The 20,030-nt window shown below is 40.0% G+C and overlaps 1 protein-coding gene across 8 annotated transcripts in view; it reads right to left on the bottom strand.

The window, feature by feature from the left end:
- The window catches only part of KCNMA1 (potassium calcium-activated channel subfamily M alpha 1), a 536,805-nt gene that overhangs the window by 221,263 nt on the left and 295,512 nt on the right, over nt 1-20,030 (bottom strand). For all 8 annotated transcript variants that reach the window (XM_063434220.1, XM_063434221.1, XM_063434223.1 and 5 more), the window contains exons 4-5: nt 2,766-2,859; nt 1,470-1,581 (exon numbers count right to left, since the gene is read on the bottom strand). In XM_063434220.1, the coding sequence (XP_063290290.1) occupies nt 1,470-1,581; nt 2,766-2,859 (206 nt within the window). The remainder of the gene's footprint in view (nt 1-1,469; nt 1,582-2,765; nt 2,860-20,030) is intronic.

The following is a 20,030-nucleotide window of genomic DNA, read 5'->3' as shown; positions in this document are numbered from 1 at the left end:
GTCAACACTATACAGGCTGAATTCACACTCACTATACAGGCTGAATTCACACTCACTAGCCATAGAAAGGCTGAATTCACTCTCAATGTTACATCTATAATGGTTGTATATACTCTCAGTTAGCCCTCTAAAGGCTGAGATGATAGCTTTAAGAAGGCTGCATTCTCTCTCAATGTTGTCCTTATAAATGCTGGATTCATTCCAATATGGATTCATATAACATATTAAAAACTAGCCTACACTGAATAAATAAAAGGCCAGAGTCCAGTATTACACCGGATTTCTCTCAGAGCAATATAAGTATGAGCTTACTGTAGCCTAGTTATAACAATAAACATAAATATCATAATGCTTTCTCCATATTAAATTGGTTGCATTGGATGTTAGCAACTTTAATACCAATCCAAGTGAAAAACAACTCACTAATGCATACTAATAGTTTTCCCCTAGAGGGCAGTGTTTGCATATAAATGTTATAAAAACAATTGCACTGCGCAAAAAAAACCAAACATGGGCATTCCACAGAACCTATCGACAGTGATTCACTCACATAGAGAACCGCCGTGTTCCCCCACATGTCTACAAAGCTTGATTTATATAGGTCATGTCACCTAATGCTGACAGACAAGCACACTGTCCCTTGCTAATTTCCAAATCTATTGTAAGCAACGAGGTTGTATAGTCCTAGTTTGACTCGTTATGTCAAAATGTGGCCAGTGCATCACAGTGCTTTTTAGTAGAATAAACAGTAAAACAATCAAAACCACTGTGCCACAAAAAGGGTTAATTGGCTGCAGCTCTCTATCTTGCAAATGTAGATGTATGCAAGAGGCAGCACAGATAAGAATCCAATAAAGTCAAGAATTAAACATTCATAATTAAACATTTCTATTAGCAAACCAAGTTAAAACTGGTTTACCACTCCAGGCCACAAAACAACTTCATATCAGTGAAGCTATTATGGGGTCTGGGCGCTGTCTTACGTTATTGGGTTAAACTGTTTTTGAATGGTTTCACCCCAAACTTCTCTCAACGACACCTGTCCTTTTAGGCCCCTTGCCTCAGGGGTATGGTTGCGGTCACCAGAAGCTGCTGAACATAGAGCTGTAAGACAGCTGCAGACAGTTTAACAGTGACGAGCAGGTACACTGCAGTACCAGTGACGTGGTGAAATGGCTAGCGTGGCAGCAAAGAGGCCTCTGTGTGCCCATTGTGGTTTGCTGTTGCAGCCCTATAACCTTATAAGTCAGTTCCATCTGTCTTTAACAGATGCTCGCTGTGCCAACCCTATCTGCTCGTATAATCACATTCTATATTTCCTCCCAGGCCGATACTTATATCTTCTCCACCATTAGCTTAGAAAAATAATATTGCACAATACTTTCTTTCATCGCTTCCTTGTAGCTCCATGTGATATTCAGGGTCAATCATGAAGAGTATGGAAATACACTGTTCACTAAAATGCTTACCCAGCCAGCTCCTGTTTAAATATACGGACACAAACACTGGAGGCACTGTGAAGAAGTCAACCACGGAATTCACCTCTAGCCAAAACCACAGCTTGTCATTGGCAGCAATGAACTGTGGGGGGAAAAAGAGAGTCATGGTGAGTAAACCAGCATGGACACAAAATATGCTTTTGATATTTAAACACAATCCTATCAGCTGGACATCATTGATTACACCACTGACGTGATAGACAGCCTATTATTTTTCCATCAGTTGGGGAAACACAAAGGCAATACATCATAGGTCAACTTGCAAGGACTTTAATCATTAAAAACCAGAGGTATTGTAAAGGACATGTAATGCTTTACACTCTGTTTGCAATTCTTTGCAAGGAACACACCTACCATACAACATGGATTTCAATGCTTGCACCTAATAAACTGGTAAATATATTCATTGATAAATTTAAAAAAAAAATACTATTAAACTGAACAGATGACTGCAAAGCATGGAAGAAGAATGAACATGGTTCATAAATATGTTTTGGAGCATTGACTGCTGCATGTTTTAAATTAAATGTTAAATATTGTACAGGTCAGTAATCATATAGAACTTCAACACTGTAATTAACATTCCAAGGATTGGGGAGAGCAAAACGGCACACAGAAGGGCTGCAAGCACACAGAGACACACAGTAGGGCTAAGAGGCACAAAGAATGGTTGGGGACATGAAAAGGCACACAAAAAGGACTGGGGGGGTATAGAGACACACATAAGGGCTGGGTGGGGGGGGCAAAAAGATACACAGAGGGGCTGGTGGGACAAAGACGCTGAGAGGCCTGGGGTACAAAGAAACAGGTAGAGAGGCTGGGGTTTGACACAGAGACACAAATTACTGGGAGTGGACAAGGAGACACAGGGGACAAAGATACACAGAGAGAGCTTCAGGGCGTGGCAAAGAGACACACAGAGGAGCTTGGGGGACAAAGAGACACACCAAGGGCCTAGGTGAAAAAGAGGCACACAATAGGTCTGGGTGGAGAAAAAGACCCACAAATGTGAAAGGGGAAAGCGACACAGAGAAGCTGGGGAATAAGAAAAAAAAAAAGAGACACACATAGGGGCTGGGGGAGAAAGAGACACCCAAAGCGGCTGCAGGGGGGGGGGGGGGTGAAAGGGAGAAAGAGAAATTAAAAGGGGCTAGGGAAAAGAAAAACAGAAAGGGGCTAGGGGGAGAAAGACACACAAAGGGGCTGGGGGAAGTGACACACAGAAGAGCTTGGGGTTACTTGGGGTTATCAGTATCATACACTTACCCGCAGACCAAAGTATAGCAAGAAGAAGATGTTGAATGCCATGTCTATCTGAAGAGTGACATCTTTGTAGAAGTGTTGGCAGGTTTCAATATCACTGGGAATAAAGAAGAAGATGTGTATGATGCGTAAAAAAAAATGTGTAATTAGGAAACACCTAAATTATTGGGAAAACATAAGGCTATACCTGCAGTGACACAATTTAAAAAGATGATGTAACGTTCACATAAACCTTAGCACAGTTTAAGCAGGGTTCTCTAAACTCTGGCCCTCCAGATGTTGCTGAACTACAATGTCCATGATTCTGTGAATAAAATAGATAGCCAGAGACATATGGGAGTTATAATTCAGCAACAAGTGGAGGGCCATAGTTTGAAGAGCCCTGGTTTAGAGCAGTGGTTCCTAAACCAGTATTCAAGACATAAAACAGTGCAATATTTAGCCAAACCTGGGCTATTGCTTTGCCTTGAGAATGTGGGAACTGCAGAGTCCTGGCTTGAGTCCTTTGGTCCTTGAATGCTCTTTTAGTGTGCTCAAACCCACCTCTGTCTGTTTCCACTTCCACTCTCTTGGCTTTGTTCTTTAGAATCGCTGTGATTCTTCATTCATTATTCTAACAAATCTTATACCATTTAAATCAGTATTTATTCTATTAATTGTATTAAACTACAAATTAAAATATTAATCAGAGATCAGTCCACTAATATATTGTTCAATGTCTCTTTTTGAGGCAGAATTTTTATATCTTGTTGGAAAGCCTACATGAACGTAGATTCACCTTTATACAAGAAGATTTATTAAAGAAAAAAGTATCTTCCACTGATATTTAGTTCTACGTTTAAGCAGCCTATATATTTAACAAACACATGCTAAGAAATAGAATTAAAGCTGGAATTGAATGCTTCATCTCGCTCACTGTTAATCATGGTTATAAAACAAACACCATAAAGGAAATGGTGCAATGCATGAACTGGGCTTGTTAAAAATAAAGTGCTGATTTTAAAGAGCATATAGTAAAGTGCATTTCAAGGCACACTGTGGCGTTAAGAATACAAACCTGTATTCCGAACCCTATAGTTTCCCTATCCCTGACTCTACATAGTTCTCCTGTAGCCATAAAAAAAATATTTTTAAAATAAAGATTTACTAACCTTTTTCCAGCGCCGAGGCTCTTTCTGTGCTTTTCACCTCCCTGCCTCTTGAAACATCACAGAGGAAGCATTGATTCTTCCGTGATGGCCCAATCCAATGCTCCCCATATAGGAACATTCAGCACCTACCTAATGCACAAATATGACAAATGCCGCACACACTTTCAAACTTCTCCATAGTAAACTATTGAATCAGTTTTACTCAGTCAGTGCAGTGGATGCACCTCTAGTGGCAGGGACACTGCACCCACCCCACTTCAATGTGATGAAGTGGTCTAAATAAGTAGAGTGTCCCTTTAAGATATTCAAAGTATAGATTATCATAGAATATCTATGATAATTATAGATGCTCATAGATTATCAGTAAATTCGCTATTCACAGTTATTAGCAAGCAATGAGACCAAATATTAAAACGCAACAAAAGAAAAAAAAACAAATAGCCCAATGTACTTTTGAACTGCCGATGTGTGAACTACCTACTATCCAAATTTGAGAACCCTAATTAGTTTTACTCAATGTGCACTAACATTTCTCATCTGGCAGTTTAATATAATCCTCTTGAACTAAAAACTGATCTCAACCTTGCCCTATTTATTGTCACGGAATGGATTTACCAATTTATCTGTTTATATCTATTACAGCACACATTCCAATTTTCATCAGCATAAAATGCATTCATGCAAACAGTTGTTCATATCACAACTGTCTACCTGGTTATGAGAATATTCTAACAGCCACGTTTTGGGGGGGATTCTCAAAGCAGAACAGAAAGAAAGAATATTCAAACTATATCTGGGAGTGTGTAACGTGTTATCTTTACTCCCCCAGACCATTCCATCTCTATGTAGTAGTGTAAGTGCAGTTACCCTGTTGTTTTGGTGCTGTAATATTAAACATAATTGTTTTGTAGATATGGCAATGTTTACACCTTAGGACTAAACATACCTCTAGTGTCTTTCTAAATGACAACCACTAGAGGGTGCTTCCGCTCCTATAACGGAGTCAGACTTGGTTCTGTGATGTTCTACATTCTCATGCATTGAATGAGGATGTTGAATGTCATCTGATGATTATTATAGGAAAGCGCTGGATTTATGGGAAGCATATTAACCCTGAATAAGAAAATCATGGGGTGGGCAGTAGGATTAATGAGTGTGTAGGGGATGAGAAAAATACCAACTCTTTGTCTTAGAGATCAGAGAATCAAGGTGCATTGTCAGAATAGGACACAGTGGCGGATCCAGGGGGGAGTAATGGGGCAATGAATCCGCCATGCTGTGCCCCTCAAGGCCAGGGGATAGCCATCCAGTGCCTGCTAAGACAGCCAGCTGCCTGGTGCCCACTCAGGCCAGCCATACTGCACCTGCTGAGATCTGGACCTGGCACCCACCAAAACTGGAACAGCCCCCTGGACCTGGGACCAGCCGTCTGGCGCCCTCAAAAACCATGGGCCAGGCCTAGATCTCAGCAGGTGTAGTATCAGCACCTAAAGACAACAAAGATCAGTGGGAATGCCCCTTTACTTTTAAATATAATTAGAGGAACACTCCAAGCATCATAACCACTAATGTTCTGGTGCTAGGAGTGCCATGCTTTGCCAGTGTCATTTGTATTTGGGTCCTGCTGGATGCTTACAGCTCCAGATCCTGTTTTCAGATTCTCCTTGAGAATCCGGTTAGCTCCAGTAAGCTAAGCAGCGCTATGCAGGACTGTTTTTTTTTTTCAGCCAAAGGGCAAGGTCATGCAAAATGGTCTCACAGATTACTCCGGGACTGATAATCTGATGAATGAATGGTTCCCTACAGTGCCTCTCACCAATCCTCCACGTTAGAGGATGAGGAGGGCGATGCATCAGCGGCATAACTGCTGCCGGTGCGGTTGCACTGGGGCCCACATGCCAAGGGAGCCCATTAGGTGGCCCATTCAGTAAGAACTACCTGATGGCATAATATCTTCAGTGGCCCGTTCAGCGCCGCGGCCCTTAAATAACAGGCCCCTGTGATTATGTCAGTGCTGGGAGGAAGTATGTGTGCCTGTGTATTAATCTGGGTGTCTGTGTGTGTGTATCAGTGTGTCTGTATGTGTCATTCTGTGTCTCACCCTGTGTGTGTGTGCGTATTTGCATGGGCGTCAGGTACGATAAGGAGGGACGTAAATAATTCTTGCACCAGGGCCCTGTCTTCTTAAGTTCCACCACTGCAAAGCATTGAATATAATTGATAAAATTAAATTAGCCCCTCTCTCTAAATGAAAACAGTTGTATATTTATAATGTTGAGTGTAGTGTGGGTTTTTTTTCTTAAAAACTCCAAAGTGTTTTACAGTGTATACAATATGGCAATGGCTGCATGACATAAAAGGAAGTTTCAGTGCATGGTTACTATAAAAACGTTCAAGGTTGTAGTGCATTAAGCCAATTGCTTGGAAAAAGTGTTAAAAGTGCAGCATTTTACGGTTTCCATGACCGCTATAGTCACCCAAATAATGAGGTGTTCTGGGTGCAGTGGTCCTGTCACCTGAACCCTGCAATGTAAAATATTGCTTTTTATTTTTTGAACCTGCAATGTTTATATTGCTGGGTTGAATCTACATCTAGTGTCTGTCTTCCTAATAGCCACTAAATGCACTCCAGCTGCACTGACCGCTGACCACGTAATGTGGAAGCTTATAGGAAAGCATTGAAGAGGTGAACAGCACCGAGGGAGTGTTAGAGCTCTAAGGTAAGTAAAAAGTGTTATTTTATTGCATTTAGTGGAAAAGGGGAGGGGGGATGTATATATACCCAGGAACAGGGGCACTATGTTGTTAGGAATACAGGTTTGTATAGCCAAAGCTATAGTCTTCTTTTAAAATACATGGGCTGCTAAACTTGCTAGTTATGAATTTTATGTAAATCTTAATTTACAAAGACCATTTTTATGAGGTTTATTGTTCTCATCTGTTCTTTGAATTAAACCAAGGGTCTTTAATTGTAAGCTGGCTGTTCTTTAAGCAACACAACATCTTTTTGATTATCTCATGTTAACCAAACCTGGCAGAGTGCCCCTTCCGAGATTGGACTCTGGATCCGTTCCTGATAGAACTCACCTAAGATGTTTTGCTTTGACGTGGCAGGTAAGCTTTTAACGACCATTGAGTGATATTAAAAGACCTCCAGTAATTTAAATGTGCATAGGGATTTGGGATAGTGTGCAGGTAACTTTTTCTTTGGCTTTAATTGTATGTATTTGGGCTGATGTCTACTATAGTCATTGCTGCTGCCCAGGAGTCATGGGAGTTTTGAGTGCTTAAAGTAGCACTGTCATGGCCGAATCCCATTTTTTTTAAACCCCCCCTCCCAACTCCACTACATCTAATTGACCCCTTAGTCACCCCCAAATGTCCCTAATCCCCCCATATTACCTATTTTTAATCTTTATTTTTGGCCCCAATCTATATTCAGGGCGCCGCCATCTTTGTGTGGGTAGAGGAAGTCCCTGTGGGATACGTCATCTGCCCACACTAGATAGCGCTGTGAGATACCCGCACATGCCCAGTTTAACATTTGGGCATGCGAACGGGAATTTCATCTATTCATTCGTCAGAAAGATGAATGAATGAATAGCATTGTCAGACGAACAAACAAACACTGAATATCAGTATTTGTTCATTTGTTTAATTTATTACAAGGAGGGCGCTACCGGCACGCAGCTCCCTCCTTGTAATATGTAAAGATAGAAGCGTCAGGGAGCTGTGCTCCCCTCCACTTCCTAAGCCCCCCCATGTTCTCTAACTTAAATCTTTTTAACAAAGAATTCTTGTGACAAATGTATTTGATTATGATTTAAATATTTATCATTCTGCTTCGATTGTTCTTCTGCCAAGGTATCAGTAGTTCTGATATGCTATTCTTTATTATAGTGTCTATTATGCACATTGCTTATAGACATTTTTTTGTATATTCTTGTATATTTGCATATACCTATTTGTATATAGTCCACATTTTTTGACACTTTCTTCACGTTACACATTATATTTTATTTTCCTTTTATTCACTTATCATTCTCACTTCACTTTTACTCATTATTTTTTATTGCATCACACTTTTCTGTGATATTCTATTCCTATGTTTGCCCTTTACTTTTTTCTCTGTCTCTTGATCAATTATTTGGTCCTTGCCCTCTTTTCACTTCATTTTGCTTTTCACTTATTCTATTCTTTGCATGTCACTCACATTCTATTCACTCCTCCCTCACTCATTTATCTGTCTTTTTATAATATGGGCTACATGTTATTCTTTTAGTATATTTCTATAGGTGTATTTACTGTCAACTATATATGAATTCTATATACATCCTCCTAGTTGGTTTTACTTTATTATTCACGCACTGCACGATTCACGATCACTCATACTATTGAAATTTAGCGTCACCATAGTAACCAGACGCTTTTTCACGACCTTTTCCGGTCGCATTAATATGACGTCATTACGTCCTCACAAATTTCATACACTATCACCTGATCACTTCACTGCGTCCACACACGGATCTGGGGCTGCACACCTGCACTGGGTAAGTGATTACCTCTTAATTATTTTTGTGCTATATAAGCAATTGCTTCACTTATAATTATATCTTGACAAAGACCTCTTGGGTCGAAACGTTGATCCTCTTCATCACATATAAAATTTGATTGAAAATATCCTCTGGAGTGCTCTCTTCATCATTTTTCATATATATATAGTAAAAAGTGTAATGGCACTCACCCTTGCTGGTAATATAATGTTGAGTTTTATGCCCTGGTGCACTTCCACGCTGGTTATTTACAATGTAAATAGAAAAAAAGGTTGCACTCTTGGGTCTTTCAAATAGTAAACAAAGTGTTTAATCCATCAAAGGTCCACCTTGAGGAAGACCCGAACGGGTCGAAACGTCGGTCATTTTTTTGTATACCCTTTGATGGATTAAACACTTTGTTTACTATTTGAAAGACCCAAGAGTGCAACCTTTTTTTTCTATTTACATTATATATATATATACATATATATACATAAACAATACACAAGATCCAGCGCACTCTCCTATCTACTAAACAGCAACTTCAATGTTGACAGATTTTATTAGTTTGTAAAAGTTTTTTTAAAAACACCTAATCTAGGCAAAAACATAATGGGGATTTAGTTACATTATATGATCATACATTGCATAAGCCTGCCACAACGTCAATGTACCCCATCTTTGGCAGGTCCTACTCTCACAGTCTAATGTCTGCTCTTATGAGATTAACCACTTACTTGGGAACAAATTCCATCTGAGGCTCTCTGCAGTACAAGGCTAAATAGGGACCTGAGATGAGGCACCTGTAACAGGGAGGGGTGCAAAACCAAGGAGTTGGCTAGACTCCCAAATATATATAGGGAATATTGACATTGTGGCAGGCTTATGCAATGTATGATCATATAATGTAACTAAATCCCCATTATGTTTTTGCCTAGATTAGGTGTTTTTAAAAAAACTTTTACAAACTAATAAAATCTGTCAACATTGAAGTTGCTGTTTAGTAGATAGGAGAGTGCGCTGGATCTTGTGTATTGTTTATTGTATAATATGGCCCCCAGCAGCACCCCATTTAAGCATGTTTAGGTGAGTGCAACCATCCCCCCATGTTCCCTATACATATATATACATATATACACACACACACATAGACAAACACACTCACTCACAATACACAATAACACAGCATATGCTTGGCTGTCTAATTCAATATAAATTATTCACCAATCTGACATCACAAGCACAAAATATGGATGCATAACCTTCAAAAATCACTCGTGCAGCATTAAAAAAAATTAATTAACATGAAAATAAAACATAATGTAGAATAAAAATGGGCAGGTATTCCCTCCCCCACACAAATAAAACAAATGAGAAATAGCTCAACACATGGATAGGATGTCAAAATTAATAAATAGAATAATTATTATTATATAAACCGGAAGTAATATCACTTTGATTTGATTATAACATATATACATATATTGCTAATTCCTACAGGTGTAGCTCATGAATTTAATTTGCTGCAAGACAGGCCATAATCCATATTGAATGAAATAATCCAATAAAGGCATTTAAAACAATTGCTCAAAGGAAAACCATATGAAAGAGTATGGTGAAAGATACATAATGAACTAATTGATGCAATGCAGCAGGTTCTGGACTCTTTTATGGGGAAGAGCATTCCCTTGGTAGAGCATTGGAATCTTGAAAATCCATTGCTGCAGCTCAGGAAATTAGATATTACAAACTCTCATTATAAATGTCACAATATTCTGCAACATTTGTCTCATCTACCCACAACTGTCCAGAAATATTGGAAACACCAGCGCTCTCAAGACCTGTATTTACATATCTGGCGTGTCTGTCTTTTCTGAGACTTTACACCCTGTTCCAAATTATTATGCAAATTATATTTTTTCTCATTTACCTAAATAATTGATGTAAAGAACAGTCAGCATAATTCTCATTTATCAACTTTTAAGAGTACAATTCAAATTTTATTGAACAAACCTCCTAATGATAACAGTATTTTTTTTTAAACATAAAAAACTTACAATGCACTGTTCCAAATTATTACGCACATTAAGTTTCAAAACACTTTATAGGTTGTAAAAAACTGGAGACTGTCATTTGTTGTGTTTGCAGCATATTTACTGAAGTCAAAAGCTATTTCAATCAAACTTATAACAACATTTTAACTTTTTAAACATTTTAACAGGTCACGTTACATTTTAACATAGGACCCCTTATTTGATAGTAGCTTCACAAGTCTTGCATCCATTGAACTTGTGAGTTTTTGGACAGTTTCTGCTTGAATTTGTTTGCAAGATGTCAGAATAACCTCCCAAGCTGCTGTTTGGATGTAAACTGCCTCCCACCCTCATAGATCTTTTGCTTGAGGATGCTCCAAAGGTTCTCAATAGGATTGAGGTCAGGGGAGGATGGAGGCCACACCATGACTTTCTCTCCTTTTATCCCCATAGCAGCCATTGATGCAGAGGTATTCTTTGCAGCATGAGATGGTGCATTGTCATGCATGAAGATGATTTTATTACGGAAAGCATAGTTCTTCCTTCTGTACCAGGGAAGAAAGTGGTCAGTCAGAAACTCCACATACTTTGCAGAGCTCATCTTTACACCTTCGTGGATCCTAAAGGGGCCGACCAGCTCTCTTCCCATGATTCCGGCCCAAAACACGACTCCACCACCGCCTTGCTGACGTTGCAGCCTTGTTGGAACAGGGTGGCCGTCCACCAACCATCCACTACTCCATCCATCTGGACCATCCAGGGTTGCACGGCACTCTTCAGTGAACAGGACTGTTTGAAAATTAGTCTTCATGTATTTTTCTGCCCAATGCAGCCGTTTCTGCTTGTGAGCATTGGTTAGTGGTAGCCGAATAGAAGGTTTATGCACAGTTGCAAGACTCTGGAGGACTCTACACCTTGATGTCTGTGGGACTCCAGATGCACCATCAGCTTCAAATATCTGTTTGCTGCTGTGTAATGCTATTTTAGCAGCTGCTCTCTTGATCCGATGCATTGATCTGGCAGAAATCTTCCTCAATGTGCCTTTATCTGCACAAACCCATCTGTGAATCGTCACAAATCTCTTAGTGCGATGATCACGCTTAAGATTTAGTGAAATATCTAATGTTTTCATACCTCGTCCAAGGCATTGAATTATTTCACTCTTTTCGGCAGCAGAGAGATCCTTTTTCTTCCCCATATTGCATGAAAATGGTGCTCTGCTTAATAATGTGGAACACCCTCCTTTAGTAGTTTTTCCTTAAATTGGGCTCACCTGGCAATCTAATTATCACAGGTGTCCGAGATTGTTTTCAGTGATCAAAAGAGCCCTGAGACACAATGCCATCCATGAGTTAAACTGAAAAACAAAATATTTAATCTTTGTGACACTTAAATAGAATTTGCATAATAATTTGGAACGGGGTGTATATAGCAAGCTTCAAAATACATAAGACATAGGCCAAGTCTCAGTAAAAGCTTAGCCCCTTCCTTTAACAAAAACTTTTTTTTCTGGTCACCTAGGCACAATAAAATCTGATAGAATAATCTTGTCATATTGATTTTCATCTGCTGGGTGCCTGAGCAGACTTCAGTATTGTTCATTACCTGAAGCACCCATGTCAGCTGGAAATGAGTGGCCCCATATTGACCAACTAGCTGTGTGCAGCTGAGCCATAACACCACCAACTCGATTTTGTTGGTGCACATGAAGTCAGCATACGCAAGAAAATAATTTCAGATTGTACATATATTAAAAGATCTATGAGACTTACTAGTTTACCTCACCGTATCGGAAAGTAGTAGTGTAAGTGTACAGCTCCTTCAATATAGTGGCAATATGAATAAAATAATGGGAGCAGGTAATGGCTGGCTTTTAAGCAGTGGCAACTGTTAACAACCTGTCAATAATTGTGACAAGGACAGACGTGAACATGTAAAGGTTTGGCTGGTAAAAAGTTGGCAGAGGCGTTTGGAGACACCACACCACTCCTCTTCTGTTACTTCATTAAACACGGGCAATGTGGATTATATTACAGAGTATAAATTAATTACTATCATTTTATTGTGAGGTTTTGGGAGAGAGAGCCGATACAAATTAGGTTGTGCGATGAAACACTGTATTCTCTGATATGTGACACAAAAAGACGCCTTACTGTTAATGGAATCTCACAAAGCATTCATGATATATTGAATCCTTTCGAGATAATGCTATATTCATTACATAAACAAAAGAGTGAATTTAACACAGGGTTGCTGGCTTTCCCTTTTTTCATCCTTCTCCCTCACAATATGAGAACAGGGAAGGGACAGAGCTTTTTTCCAAGAAGCCATCAAGGAAATGGATTACCCTGTCCCTCCATGAATAGCTGCAGTATAATTAAATGTATCTCTAGTCCAGCACAAGTGCATCAAGCGCTCATCTCTCAAGACCCGATCTTCCCCCGAGACAGGAATGCTTTACAGTAAACACTGCCATAGATCTCGTGGATTAATTCAAAGAATGTATTAAATGTGTTCTCCTACCCAGGTGTATGAGCTGGGATAGCCAAAATTGTTTTTCTTAAAAGCAGATGGGGATACTCTAAACCTTATACATCATATGAGAGTGTGGACATAATGGTTAACAAACATCACAGAAAAAGCTTGCTGCTACTGACTGCAAAGGGAAGAGAGTGATACAAGGTGATAACTGTCATCTGAGATATTTGGAAACATTCGGAACACAACCGGTGAGGTTTAGACTTTCCTTGAATTGAAGATCCCGACAAAAAAAAAATACATATACTGCGTATATAAAAGGCAAGCTTGGAGTGGCCAATGAGGGCAAAAGCCTGGTGTTTTGCAGGTCAATTCCACCAAAAGATTATATTAAACACATGCATTGAACAATTAGATAAACATTATATATTACAGTTTCTACACAGGTGCAATTGCTGTATTGAAAAAGATATAAGGAATGACAGAAGCCCTCGGTCAGGGCAAGCATCCAAAATAACAGACTAGAAAGTTGCAAAGTAGGCCAACATTCACGGGGGGAAATCTTCAGCACGCGACACAAAGGTGGTAGTTTATTGTTAGCTGTCCTTTTTCTATCAGAGGCCCACAAAGAAAGACTTTTAAGACTTAAAAAAAATATGAATCACGGTGTGGGAATGAGGCCTTTGGGGAGTAAATGAGGTATCACACTTTGCAGGCTAGGAAATTAGATCACAACAATAACATATTGTGAAATAACAGTAACATGGCAACTATGTTTAAAACAATGCAGCTAAAACAAGGGTTCATAATACAAAGTCAAAAAGTAGCTAAATTAAGACACATGACTAAAGAAAGGTTAATAAATATATAGCAAGCACCAAAGGCATTTACAAAGATGCTTGCATATATCACTGATGCATAGAAGATCAAAACGATAAAGACTGAATATGCACATACCCATCAACCTACAGTTGTGCTCAAACGTTTGCATACCCTTGGAGAATTGGTAACATATGTACCATTTTTAAAGAAAACATGAGTGAGCAGGCAAAACACATGTATTTTATTTCTTATGAGATTCATATTCAACTGTAGGTTATTACAGAAGGGCACAATCATAAAACAAAACATGGCAACAAAGAAATACAAATGAAATGACCCCAGTTCAAAAATCTGCATACTCTTAGTTCTTAATACTGTGTATTGCCCCCTTTAGTATCAATGACCCATGTGCAGTAATTTTGTAATAGTTGTCTATAAGGGCCGCTAATTCTTGCAGGTGGTATAGCTGACCATTCATCTTGGCATCTTGCCTGCAGGTCATACAAAGTCTTTGGTTGTCTGGCATGAACCATACATTTGAGATCTTCCCAGAGTGGCTTGATATTGATAAGGTCAGGAGATTGTGATGGTTACTCCAGAACCTTCACATTTTTCTGCTGTAATCACTGGAGGGTCAACCTTAGGGTCATTGCCATTCTGAAATGTCCAGGAGCGTCCCATTCACAGCCTTCTTGCAGAAGAATGCAAATTGTCTGCCAGTATTTTCTGATAGCATGCTGCATTCATCTTGCCATCAACTTTCACAAGATTTCCCGTGCCTTTAGAGTTCACAGACCATTAAAACATCAGTGATTCACCACCATGCTTCATAGTGGGGATTGTATTTTTTTCACTATGAGTCTTGTTGACCCCTCTCCAAGAGACCTTTTAGTCTCGTCACTCCAAATTACAGTGTGCCAGAAGCGTGTCAAGGTTTTGTCGGGCATATTGAAACTGGGCTTTTTTATTTTTTTTTTGAGTCCGAATTTTTTTTTTTATTGCATTTAGTTCACAGTGCAATAACAAGACATGCATGACCTTAGAAGGAGCCATACATACATTCATAAAACAGCAATGGCTAGCCCCAGATGTAGGCGCACTGAGTTGCGCCGAAACGCGCGTCGGGCGTTTTGAACGCTTTTTCTTTATTTTATTTGGTGTAGTGTGGGGTGATTTTAGGTAGCACTGGTGTAGGTTTAGTTATCTTCAGTGAGAGGCATTTAGACGTTAGTGGCTACGGATTGAGGATCTTTAGTCTACATTAGGTTTTTCCAGTCACATGGGTACGAAGTCTCCGTTGCATCATTGTGTGTACGGTGCACCGACCAAACCAAGCAGCTTTCGTAACTAGCTGGGTTAAGGTGCCTTTACCTGATAAGTAACATAATGAGACATATGTGCTTTGTGCATGATTATTCTTTATAACTTTGATTATGCTTTAATTTATATCTCTAATATCTCTGCAATCGAAGCAGTCTTTGTAATCAGCTGGGTTTAAGTACCTTTACCTACTACGCAACATAAGGAGATATATGTGCTGTGTGCATGATTACTCTGCATACTGTTTGATTATGTTTTAATCTATATCTCTAAGAATTCTGCTATATTAATAAGAGATGTTACTATTATTTATAACATCTTTTGGTTTATAGTGGACTTAAGGTAGATTCATCTGATCCACTCTTGATATATAGATAAGTCTGCCCCAACTGTGAGATATTTAGGGGACACCTTATATATACCTAGCAATTATTAAAGGATTTTTCCCAGCGTTGGTTATAGGTGGAGGCTTGGCCCTTTAGTTTATTTATAATTTTTTGGGGTCTTTCTTTTTCCTTTTGCCTAATATTTTCTTTAAGCTCTGTGATTAAAAGACTATCCAACAGCTTGGGTTCCCTCTTCTGGGAACTTTTTTTTCTGTTATAAAACAGCAATAGTAGCATTTTTCCATTAGTAGATACATGTAAACCTTCTTTGGTTGGGTATCAACAGTTCAAATGCGTATAACATATAACATATACCGTTGCATTACAAACAATTTCTGAGTATGTGTAATAATTAGAAGTAGGATTAGGGATGTGCATGGGCAAAAAAAATTGGTTCGTTATGGCACTTAAGAAATTCAGGGCTTCGGCAACTACCGAACCCCTAACCACCACAACCACTTACACATCTAGGGTTAGGGTCAGGGTTAGGATTAGATTCCTGTCAATATTCACATAATGTTCCCTCCCTCTCTTGTTTTGCCACTTTTCAGAAATCTGAAGCACTTAGACACTTCCAAAATTCGGCACTTTGGCAATTCGGTTCGGGACTTCGGAAATTCGGAAGTGGAATCTATAGATGTGTTTTAGTCACCACCCATCAGTAGGATACCCTCCTAAAATGACTCAATAGTTCTGAGGCTGTTGCGGAGGGCCTAACCTTGCTTCCTGTTTGGTAAGTAGAGGTTGGCTACCTTAAATCAGTCTCCCTTCCTTGTCTGATTTATGGGATGTATAAGTGAAAGGTACCTGGGAGGATATTAATATGGCCATCCCTCGAGGTTTGGCTCCTGAGAAGTTTCTAAAGTAGCTTGACGTGTACTTGTGGTTGTGGAGAGTGGGTGCATTGTCACATCTGAAATGCATCGCCTGCACAAAGACTATATCTGCCTTTAATTTTTCAAATTCTCGAAGTGCTAGCGTGCGTTTTTCAGGAGTGTTGAGAACATTGAGAGAGACCACTCGAAGGGTAGCCATACTGTGGTTGATAGGGGAGTGTGGCAGACAGCAGTGCCTAAACAAAAAAAAAAAAGTCAACAACTATTTACAATGCAGTCACTAAAACAAATGTAAAACAAGATATAAACTGGGTACAATTTAATTAACTGTGGGTAAGACAGTGGTTTGATAGTAAATCCACCGGTGTATAACCCATGTTGGCAAAACCGTGGCAACTGTGAATTATTTAAGCACCGCAAATGTGGAGGAGGAGGGGCAACCCGTCATGGTGGTATATCAGTATTGCGAGCTCAAGGGGGTGCTGTAGAGGGGGTAAGAGAGCAGGGTGTATGCTTTTTTTTTTTTACTCCCTTCCTCCCCGTCCCCTATTTGTGTCAGCAATCCCATGGAGATGTATATACGTATGGTAGTAATCAGGATAAGTGATTCACATCTGAACAACAACATTATTGTGGAGTTAATAACCATTACTTGACCAGTAAACTCTGTGCATATCTAAATCGACATAGTTTGAATTGGTAGAGACATAAGCTGTAGGTAACCTTAGGTGACAGGTAAGAATGAAAGGAAAGGGAAACGAAGGGAGGGCGTAGCTGTAGACAGGTTAGCTGATATGAAGGTTCATATCAGTTTGGTATGGTCTTACTGCTCGATGAGGTGTCTGACTCTCACTTGACAAGGTGTCCCATCAGGAGAGAAAGAGTAACTTGGTAATATTCCAGTGGTGACAATGGGAATTGGAATCCTCGAAATCCCCGGTCTTTGATATCCATGTCTACCTGCGGTGAAGTAGAGAGGTCAGTGAGTATGCACAGTTCTTTTCATACTCTGCGAGAGATCAGCATCGTTCGTGGTGTACTGTCCATTCAGTATGCAGAGTGGCATGTTTTGTAATCTGCATGGTTAGTCACGTAGAATTCTCTGTCGTGTCTCATAGTCCGTAATAGAACACGTTTGGGATTCATGAGGGTGACAGCTCCAGTTTGCTCATTACTGTGTCTTGGTGGTGCTTGGTGATGGTCTTGGTCCCTTGGAGCTTGTTCGTTTCTCCTCCTTTTGGATGGTGTTTGCCAGCACTGGCGTTAAGGCATCTGCCCCATATGTAGTTGTGTTTGAGGGCCGTACCAGTCTGTAATCAGTACCCCCTGCAGGTCGAGTGCCTGTGTGAAAGTGGCAACATCCAGAGCTGAGGACAGGGTGTGAGTGGCGCCCCTGTACGAGACAATTAGCGTGAACGGAAATCCCCATCGATATTTTCTATTTCGTGCCCGCAGCTGGTCGGTGATAGGTCTCAGGGACTGTCTAACTTGTAAAGTGGACCAAGATAGGTCTGGGTAGAGTTATTCTGTGTAACCTAACTGTTAAAAGTGTTTTCTGGAGGTCTTCTCTATCCTGTTCAGGCATGCCTTTTATGCGCAGGTTGTTACGCCTCCCGCGGTTATCTAAGTCATCCATGGATCTATGTAGGGAGGACAGGAATGTATTGTGTGAGTTAATTGTGGCCTGTAGCTGCTGAATTTGGGTATGTAACAGGTCTCTATCATTTTCGAGAGTTACAACTCTGTCTCCTACCTGTCATATGTCTGCTCCAAGGGCCTCCATTTTGGATTGGAATGACATCTCCAGTTTGCCCAGCATAGTGGCCAGATCAGCTTTTGAGGGCAGATTCCGGATAGCTTCCCTGAGGTCCAGGTTGGGGGTGTAGAGAGAGTCCCTTGAATTTTCTAGGCTGGATGGTGCCGAGCCCTCTTGAGAGGATTTCGGCCCCATATTGGGGCCTAGCGTGCCGTTTTGCAAGTCCGCATTATCACGCAAAAACTTTGTTAAAGCACCGGATGTTATACCATTTTCTAGCAGTATAACACTAAATAAGAGTCCCTATCCCACCCCATAACCCAGCCCCTACTGAAGGCATGGCTAAGACAGACATTACACACTTACTTATAACTATACAAATTCATACTTGCTATTTGTGTGCTGATCAGTTAGCTACCACTCTCAATCAATCACAGCCACTAAATGCTTCCTCTTAAGTCCAAGTAGCACAGAATGGGTGGTAAGCAAGAGAAACAGTTTAATGCGGACTGCAAGGAGAGAACGGGGTACTCCAGAAACTATAACCACTTCAATGGGATCATACAGTCAATGTGCCTACAGTATCTGATTAATAAAATAAAAAGACTCCTGCGGTAATATAGTGACAGATAGGTAGAACAGGGGCATTAAAGGGCAGACAGCATTTCACTATTTCTCCACACACAGTTCAGAATAATCTTTTCCATCAATCTGGTGTGATATACAGGCCCACTGGAGCTGACCAGAGGTTGCTTTCCAATTATGGTTATAGGGCACAGAGAAATAAAAGAGAAAATGTATTAGTTAGGCACCAAAATGGTTGAAACAAATAATACACATAGACAACACACCCTCGCACAAGCACACAAATTTATGTTATTGATGTACAGCAGTGTACTCTGTACATGCATTCCCTGTACTCAGAATAAGGTGGCACAGTATTGTATCCTCTAGCCCAGGGGTGCCCAAAAGGTAGATCCCCATATGTTTTTAAACTACAGCTTCTATGATACTTTGTCATTCTTTGTCTACATCATGGGAGTTGTAGTTCAACAACATCTGGGGATCTACCTTTTGAGCACCCCTGCTCTTGCCTATTAGGGAAACAGAGAGGCTATAGACTCAGCCCACCACTCAAATAAGTTTTGTTAGGCAGTCGACAACATCTTTGATAAGGTACCCCCAACAAAACCACGTGCAAACACACAGTAAGGCCAAGAAACGCATGGACAGCTTCTAAAAAAATTGGATTTTAAACATGTAATTTATGAACATCGGCTGTGGAATGGCACTTTCAATGCATGTCACTTTTCTAAAAAGTAAATTTATTAAGTTTATGCACAGCTGGAGCAAAGCCAGTGTACTCAATATGCTGATAGTTTTAAGTAGAAACATCTAGAAGCACACAAGCAGGGCTGCCATCAAAATGTTTTCTAAAACAAATACAACAAAAACAGTTTGCATGGGCCCTCTGGCCGTGCACACAAAGACATATTTCCAGATGTAGAGAAGTTCTCTCAGACACACGCACAGCCAAATACAAACAGATATACACTGCTATCACAACCATTCCCACATATACACTGATACATATGCAGACAGATACACATTACAACAGACATTCAGATACACACCTCACTCCACACACACAGAAATTAATGAATTTTCGTATAACGCTAGCTTCCTCTTATTTCCATATCTTCAAGAAGGACCGCCATCATGGGGTGACAACCATCACCTGCTCAGCGGTTGTGGTCAGCCAGGACACCCGGGCCACCCATTCCCAATGTACACACATATACAGTATCTCACAAAAGTGAGTACACCCCTCACATTTTTGTAAATATTTTATTATATCTTTTCATGTGACAACACTGAAGAAATTACACTCTGCTACAATGTAAAATAGTAAGTGTACAACCTGTATAACAGTGTAAATTTGCTGTCCCTT

Source organism: Pelobates fuscus, chromosome 10 (assembly GCF_036172605.1).
Source record: "Pelobates fuscus isolate aPelFus1 chromosome 10, aPelFus1.pri, whole genome shotgun sequence".
Classification (NCBI taxonomy): Eukaryota; Metazoa; Chordata; class Amphibia; order Anura; family Pelobatidae; genus Pelobates; species Pelobates fuscus.
The sequence above is the reverse complement of the archived record's forward strand: the minus strand, read 5'-3'. Positions and strand labels throughout refer to the sequence as shown.